At 35.7% G+C, this 8,911-nt stretch overlaps 1 protein-coding gene, 1 long non-coding RNA gene and 1 pseudogene across 2 annotated transcripts; 1 reads left to right on the top strand and 2 right to left on the bottom strand.

Moving 5' to 3' along the window:
- LOC110269863 lies at positions 217 to 2,140 on the top strand. The gene is made up of 2 exons (XR_002358622.1): positions 217 to 315; positions 1,813 to 2,140. It is a non-coding gene; the product is annotated as an uncharacterized LOC110269863 (long non-coding RNA).
- On the bottom strand, positions 2,824 to 4,743 carry LOC107606236 (annotated as a pseudogene).
- On the bottom strand, positions 5,146 to 6,603 carry LOC107617818. Its single transcript, XM_016319690.2, has 2 exons — positions 6,381 to 6,603; positions 5,146 to 5,491 (listed from the first exon to the last, which is right to left on the bottom strand). Exons 1-2 carry the CDS (start codon positions 6,456 to 6,458, stop codon positions 5,243 to 5,245), a joined length of 327 nt encoding a protein of 108 aa, XP_016175176.1. The 5' UTR covers positions 6,459 to 6,603; the 3' UTR covers positions 5,146 to 5,242.

Below are 8,911 nucleotides of genomic sequence, written 5' to 3'. Positions count from 1 at the left end.
TTTTAATGGGAAGGTTGAATTTCTTTGATTTATGATGTTTTAGGATCCAATTAGCTTGAGAAAAACGTTCACTCATGCTTATGTGAAGCTTGGGTAAGGTGAGGATATGATAATTCTATTTTATTTTCATTGAATTTGAGCTTTGAGTATTAAATTGGATATATATGTGTTATGAATGTGTATTAGGTTGTGAATAAATAATTGGAGCTTGAAATTGTGAATACTGGAACTTGGAGGAAGCGGATTAGTTGAGGTTTTGAGGGCTGTGTTCTTTTAGGAAAATTGTCTTGGAATAATACTTGGGAATCGGCTAAGGTATGGTTTAGGTTTCTTGCATTTAATATATAATGTTCTGTGAAAACTTAAGTTAGATGACCATAGGATAAGTTGGAATGCAGGAGTATGTTTAATGTTTAGTAATTTGTTGATGAATATATTTGGTTGAAGTTTATTGGATAATTAGTTATTAATTTTGGATGGTGAATGTTGTTATGTTAATTTGGAGAGAATTATGGTTGAATGTTATTGTTGATGAACATGGTTGGTTTGGTGCTTGTTGATTAACTAATGATTTGGTGAATTATTGATTTGAGGTATAACTATTGTGGAGGTTGTTGTGATAATGAGGTATTTTGTGTTAAAAGCCTAGGATTTGTGAACTATGATTCTTAGTTGAATTTTGGTTGTTGGATTTGAATATTGTATGAGTTTAATTGTTGATCTGAGGTAGATTTATTGTGGTGATTGTTATGATGATGAGGAAGGGTATGTTGAATTGAAAAGAATGCAGGTTTGGACCCGAAAAGGGTGGCAAAGTCTGAGTTTTAGAGGTGATGCTACCGAAATTTTATAAAAATTAGAGATTTTGTTTATATGATTATTTAAAAAGATTTAGATTCAAAGGTTATATGGTTTGATTTAGAGTTATTAAGAAAATGAGCATGTTTTAAGTTTGATTCATTTAGAAAAGAATGAATTATGTTTTGAATTGGAACTATTGATGGGCGGAATGGGAGGTGTGATAATGAAGGATATGGATTGAATATGATTAACGTATAATGATGAATGAGATGCGATTGAGAATGATGTGGATGTTGATGAATTATAATTGAATTATTTATATGGCTTATGAATTTGAATAATCTGAGATACGAGATTCCCTGGATAAAGTGCCGTGGCTTGCCACCACGTGTACCAGGTTGAAAACTCGATACTCTGTTGACCCTACGACGTAAGTGTGACCGGACACTATATAAATTCCCGGAAATGTTACCCACATTGAGCAATATTGATTATTTGAGAAAAAGCTATGCATAGACTCTTGGAGATGTACGTCGGGGGACAGTCTAAGGACAATTCAGACTTGTCGGCTTGGCTGGATAACCGACAGATGAGCCTCATCAGCCATAGGATAGGCATGCATCATATGCATATTACTTGAATTACTTGCTTGTGCTTTAATTGGGTGTGCCTAAATGTACTTGTCATGTTAAATGTGTATTTGTTACCTGCAGTATTTGTAACCTTCTTGTGCTTGCCTTTATCTGTTTATCTGTCTGTGAAATGCATGATGGAGTTGGAGGTATGGAGGAATGGCAGAATGGGATTTAGATTTAAGGTTAAGTTAGGTTTAAATATCCTTAGAAAACCACCTTTTATGACTCCTGTTTAATACTTTAAGCTCTATAATCTGAGTGTCGGCGTTCTAGGATTGTCTTTGGCATTTCCAGGACCTTATATATTATGTGTGTGGCACATTTACCATACTGAGAACCTCCGGTTCTTATCCCATACTATGTTGTTATTTTTCAGATGCAGGTCGAGAGGCATCTCGTTAGGCGTCTGGACCCTTGTAGCGAAGTGGTTACTGGGCTATTTTGTTGTACAGTGATGTATATGTATGTACTTAGCTTCCTCTCCGCATAATTTATTCTTTTTTATCCTCTTAGAGGTTTATGGAGAGGCAGGATTGTGTATATGTACTTTTGGATTTTGGATATGTATGTATATATGTGTAAATATTCTCCGGCCAGTCTTGACTTCGCAGGCTGAGTTAGGAGCTTGTTATTTTGTATCTTTGGCACTCTATTCCTACTTCTGTTATCATATGTTCAATAGTTATGGTTTCCTTAGCACGCAAGTTAACTCGTTCCTTGAACGGTGCGCTTTTATTTTGCGATTTTTGTTTCCTCTATTCTTCAAGGCTCCTAGCATATTATAATTCTTCTGCTATTATATGTACTTATTTTATTTTAGAGGTCGTAATACCACACCACCTCTGTTTTACGACTTAAGCATAAAGCTTAGTGTGGTAGGATGTTACACTGAGCACCGGGTATACATGTGCAAGAAGATTTGAGTTGTCTAATACTGGCTGTAACTACAATAAGCTATACTTGTTGTTGATAATAATTTAGGACTGATAAGAAATTATAAGGTTTATAAATATGACATCTTGGCAAAAAAAAAGGGCTTTTAAAGCACCTAATTATTTATTAAACCATGTTCTATAGGACAAAGACAACAAATTAGGCGAATGGGTAATAATCTAAATTGCAAACACGATAATTATAGGAAACATACACGTCCATGATTAGAAGGATCAAAGTGATAACACGTTGCAATAAATCGTTGTTCTTTGGTTACGTAGCATTACTCTTCCAAGTTTTGTTGTCTCTAGTCTCATTCGTCTTTTTTGAGTTCTCTCACGTATAATAATCTTTACTATTGTTTACGATTTACGTATTACTTTAGTTTCTAGCATTACAATTAAGCATCTATCATCCATCCTTGAACCCAATGGTTACAACGCACGTCAAGGTAGTACAAAATTTTGTGTGTTCATTGATCTCAAGTGCAAGTTATTCAGACCAATGAATTGTACTGTTTACCAGCTATAACTACAATTTTTCACATGAAACTATTTAACCTTTTCCTACTTCAAAAAGAACAGATAAAACAAATTTGATTAGAAGATCTTGCTAAGCCAAAAATAATATCTTAAAAATTCATATAAAAAAACAATCTAAAGGATAATAATATCAGTTACAGGTAACTCAGTTGGATCAAACTCATCATCAAGAGTCTTAGAAAGCCTCAACAAGCTCCTCATGGCCAATATAGCCATGGGGTTCACATCATGCATGGACCGTGGAAACAAGCACCGGCAAGCCTCATTCGCCACCACAAACACCGTCTTATTTTTATTACTCCCCGGTCCCATCAAACAATGCGCTAGAATCCTCACCATCGGCTGCATCAGCTCCCACGGCATCGGTATCCTCCCTTCCACCGCCGCCGTCTCCTCCATCGCCTTTCCACCACCTTTACCTTTACCCCTTACCTTTCTCTTTCTCTTTCTTTTTCACATCGATTTTGATTTCTGTTATTCCTTCTTCCTTGAAATGTTTATACATACTACCATCTTGTCCAGCCTAAATCTTACAAAACTCGCAGAAATCCACCTTCGATTCTGTCGGCATGGAAGATATCTTGCTGTAGAAGAGTTCTAACGCTACGCCGACGATTCTTGCTCTTCTCGTTGACCTAACGGTTCCGTGAGGCTCGAGCGTTGGGGAAACAACGGCGATGTTGAGATCCGTGGTAGAGTTTTTCGAAGGCGGTGGAGTTTTTGACTCGTGGTAGAGACTAGGGTGGGAGAGATCAGGGAGCGTGGCGGTTACGGGCTGTCCGGCGCGTAAGGTTATTTCGTGCGCGTAGAATGCTAACAGAACGGCTTCAAACCCAGCTTGAGGCTTTCGGTTATGGATTCGAGAGAGGTAGAGACCGGTGATGAGAGGGAGGAAGTGGAGGACGAGGAGTTGGAGGTCGGGGACGGAGGATTGGAAGGTGTCGTATAGCCAGCGGCAGAGGTTGTTGTCGCCGGTGCCGGAGTTTGAGCGGTGGAGGAGGGCGGAGATGGGAGGGTAGAGGGCGGAGGGGTCATGTGAGGAGAGCGTGGATGAGAGGATTGAAGAGAGGGATTGTATTGCGGATTTGATCTTGTCTTGGTGGGCGGGGTTGGTGGCGGCGGTGTTTGCTGGTGCGGTGGTGGGCGATGTTTCCTCTTCTTCCGACGAGGAAGAGGAGGACGAGGAGGACGAGGACGACGTCATGTTTTTGTTGTAACTGTTTTAGTTGTGACATGTGAGAGGGGACAGAAGAGAATGAAATGGCAGAAGATTTGTTTGAGAGAGAAAGAGAAAGAGAAAGAGAGAGGCGTAATTGAGGGAGAAAAAATAGGATCTTATTCTTATAATTGTTCTTGTGGATTATGATGATAACAATACCATGTGATCATGTATTTATATGTAAGTAGATTCTACTATGATTATGATTTACGTAGAAGGTAATATATATTAAAAGATACATACAAGCAAATAGGTGAAGAAACATACGAACAAATTTAAAAAAAAAGTAAATAAAGAAAAAAAATACATACATACATAAATTTAAATATATTCGAGATATGAATAGATTAGGGAAATAAAGGGGTAAGATCTGAAACGTAAAATGTAAATCTAAAATCTAAAATCTAAAATCTAATATCTAAGATGTTTAATTAAACGACGGTAAAAAATATACATAAAGATAAAGATGACGCATTAAAGCAGAGGTTATTGGAAGTTAAAGCACACGGTACTGTAAATGTGTGTATCGCAGCAAGAAACACAAGAAATACACAAGGCACAAGCAAGTTAGAATGATAAACTGACCAGTATAAGAGTATAAGAGTAAGAGTAATAGATGAAGTTGTTGTGGCTGGTTCATGCATGGCTGTGGGTTATTTATAGGGATGGAGGGGAAGGCATTAAAAAAGGGGCATCTACCCTACCGTGAGGGAGCTGGCCGAACACATTATTTGACCGTGAGAACAAAGTAATTGCACCATTGGAAGAAATCGTTGGAATCTGACTTATGGGTAATTTGATTTTTATAATTTACTTTGACTGCACAGAAACATCCTTGCTTTGACAAATATTACACATTACATATAACAAAATTGTAACATGATAAATGATAAGTAGGTATGATAAATAAATGATAAATAGATAGATAACATAGATAGATAGATACCATAGATAACATAGATATAGATATAGATATAGATATAGATATAGATAGATAATTATATATTAAACCATGTTCTATAGGACAAACACAACAAATTAGGCGAATGGGTAATAATCTAAATTGCAAACACGATAGCTACAGAAAACATACACATCCATGATTAGAAGGATCAAAGTGATAACACGTTGCAATAAATCATTGTATTTTGAAGAGAAGAAACCACAAGATGAATTAAGCTACCACACCGAATCATATGATCACTTGCAAACTTGCACCATCCCTTTCCATGATACCATTCTCTCGGCCGGCTTAGTCTACATCGGAAATCGACAGCATATATGATACCAGCTTCATCAACAACATATAGTTGGTGAGGCTTCTCGCCGAATGCCATCTCCATGAAACTTATTGGTATTGTCTACATTTATTGCAAGTAGGCATGAATTAGCCAGTAAGATTAAGTTTAGTTACTAACCAACGTAGAAAATTATCCACCAATTATTGATGCATTACCAGGACAATGAATTCAGAACTAAAATTAACTCATAACTTACCAATACATTCTCAACAAACTGGTATTTTGAAATTTTCTTTTCAACAACCATTGCATGTGGTAGGAAAAGAGAGCCAATAAAGGTGAATGGGCTGTGTACATAATTATACAATAACAGATAACTGAATTCACGTAAGTTCACCAAGTCATTATCGCTACCAATGTGGTTTGAGAAAATGATGTCTAGTGTATTCTTAAATGTAAGAATGGAATATGCAGTGCATAATAACTGAACTCTATAAGGGTAACCATCGACTACCTTGTATGCTGACATTAGAGGAAGATAAAAGAGTTTTCTGAATTTCCTCATGTTCCTTGTGTCCAGAACACGGATAATCAACCCAATGGAAAATTTCTCTATTAGCCGCAAGAGAGTACCCACTAAGATTAATCAAATTATCAATAAATACTTCGGACCTATGTATCAACATCAGAACGATATGAAACACACCATTACCCCAGTATACAACAACAATTGTCGCACAATGGTTTATGTTGTAGACACGCCTAATCAAGCAAAATCCTTTCACAATAACTCCGGTCGTATCCGATATTTCAAGTTTCATAGGAAAACAATGCCCAACAAAATCAACAAACTTGACCTTATATATCAACTTGTGTTTGTAGCTCTTAAAAAAATAGGTGATAAAGCAAGAATAGTCTGTTTGAAAGGAAAGTCTATAAGTAAGAGAAAAACAAATACAGAAAACTATCAAGAATCAAATGAAATTTATAGAAAATAACTTATTCTAACCAGATATGGGTCCAGGTCAAAGACCATACTGCAGGAGCAAATATTTGACACAGATTGCATCTCCCCATCTGGGTTCATTTGTATGTGTAAATTACCAATTAATCTTGAAAGTTTCACAAAATTTTAAAAGTAAATCGAAAAACCAAGCAACTGATATTGAAAGAAAGTTTGAGGCATATACGCAAGCAAGCTACGGGAGACGATGAAAACTTTTTTCCCAACGGGTATTTCCTGTGCACCGTCAATGTAGAGTACTCAATATTTTTGTATAAAAAATTAATTCAGGAGATAGCTGTCTGTGCCGTCTAGGAGTTAGGTGGGCCAAAAGTCAAAGAAGAGAAGAAAATGGTACTCATAGGGATTCAAAAGGACAATTATGCCATCACACAATGTAAAAGTTACTGCCTAGTCTTGCTTCACTGATGCCGATAATATATTAATCTTAACACTCTATTCAATTAGTGTTTTCGTTTTTTATTTTATTAATAGCTATGTTTCGAAAAAATACTATACATAGAAAAATGGAATAAATATTTAACTCCTTTAATATAGGGTATAAAATGAAAGAGATTGTATTCGCCAACCAATTTTATCCAACCAAAAAAATTGTATCTGTGGACATACGCGATACAATATGATCGGTAATTTAATTTGTTACTATAAATGGCACCGATTTAATTTATGTTAGATTGAATGTGCAGGTACTCATTATACCATTTGTTGAGTCTATTTATTTATTTGTTTATTTATTATACAGAGCATGACTAAGAGAATTTTTTCCTTTAAATGATAATAGAAATCAAGGGCCATCTACCATGAAGAATCCCTCTTGAGTGATACGTAACTATTTCATCATATCATTCACCGTCACAATAATAAATAACCAATAAATAAATAATAAACTATAAGAGAAGCTTCCAACCCCAACATCTACATAAGAAAAGATCCATAATAGAAATAATGAATCACAGCACTAAAGTAAAAAAATATCACAGGATATCTATCCACAGTTACCCTAAACATGACTACGCATAAAAAACATTAAAATAACAACCTAAATACAATAGCCCGTCCAAAGAAACTTTTAGTACTGTACATATAGATCGAGTTGCTTTTGTATTCATTTACCTTCATTGTTAGCCAAGACCTGCCCTATAGCTCCTTGAGCATTAGAGTATTGACGACGACTATGAAGAAAGAGCTTGGTGGAGGAAGGGGGGTTGATTGTGTCATCCGGGGAGACAAAGGAGGAGTATATGAAAAACGATAATAGGGTACAAAGTCCCCTTCATCAAATATAGCATTGTTCGTTGCTGGACCCCTGACACGACCTGGAGACTTACGATCCACAAAGGGTGAGAAAAACATTATTAGTTGATTTGATCTAGGATACACAATCCAAGACCCATCAAGATTCCAGATCAAGATAGCAATAACATTATCTCCCTTATAATATGCACGCATCCAGGCTCCATGTCTAATATTATAGTATCGAACCATACTTTGAAACCCCTCTGCAAAGTGAGCAAAGGCTCCACTCTTGTCCAACATCACCCTAAACTCATTTTCATGATTATCTTTAAAGATAACAAAATCACCAAGTTGATTAGCAAAAGCTCGATAGAACGGGCCAGGAATGGGAACTCGAACCTATAAAATCAAAATAAACATGCGTCATATCTACCGTATAACGCCACAGAACATTACGTAAATTACTACATGACTTGACGTGCGGATGCTGGGGCCATTGAAATGAACATTAGCCTATAGAAGTCCAGCTGATAATCATCCTCAGAATTTCCACCGAATGATGGCTGAAAGCACATTCTAACAATATTAACACAATATTAGATATATACCATCAAGTATAATGAACAAATATTCGTCTAAAAAAAATAAATCGAGGTGGAAATATAAATGTAATGAAACTATAACGAATGAAAGATATTAGCAATCTACCCATGGTCAACAAAATGAAGTAAAGACTTTTGGAGAAAACCAAACAGATAACTCATACCGAGAGTTGATATCTGATACGATGTGGAAAGGTGGGGAGAGGGTGGGGAATAGTAGGGAGAGGGTAGGGAATAAGTGGATAGATACGTGACAATGAGGGTCCTACTTAGAAAGTATTAAGGAGTTTAAAATTTTGAATGAGACTGCAAAATTAAATACAAAAAACTAAAATATAAACAATGAAATGCAACATTATAAAATACATACATACTTCTATCTATAGTTCTAGCTATCTATTAAAATAGATACATTCTATGTATAGTAGTTATAGTATTCTAATCTATTTTTTTACAATATTAAACTTTCACATATTTTCATACATCCACATATTCATGAACCATTGATAAACCACTATTTTATGGTTTATCTTGTATTTAATTGAGTGGTTTTATAAAACCTTTACCTACTTATTCATATGATTTGCATGATTTTATAATCCCTTCCTAGTATTGGTTTATGATTGAAAAATTGCTTCCTAGTGATCTTTAATTAGTATATTTTAATTCTCCTTTATA

The sequence above is a fragment of the Arachis ipaensis genome, chromosome B01 (genome assembly GCF_000816755.2).
Source record: "Arachis ipaensis cultivar K30076 chromosome B01, Araip1.1, whole genome shotgun sequence".
Lineage (NCBI taxonomy): Eukaryota > Viridiplantae > Streptophyta > Magnoliopsida > Fabales > Fabaceae > Arachis > Arachis ipaensis.
The sequence above is the reverse complement of the archived record's forward strand: the minus strand, read 5'-3'. Positions and strand labels throughout refer to the sequence as shown.

Bases quoted from the DNA above. Each gene is read 5' to 3' on its own strand.
- LOC107617818 (XM_016319690.2), bottom strand. From the start codon at position 6,458: ATGAACCCAGATGGGGAGATGCAATCTGTGTCAAATATTTGCTCCTGC. The intron at 5,492-6,380 runs GTTAGAATAAGT...CAATAAATGTAG, and splicing joins TTGACCTGGACCCATATCTG to ACAATACCAATAAGTTTCAT.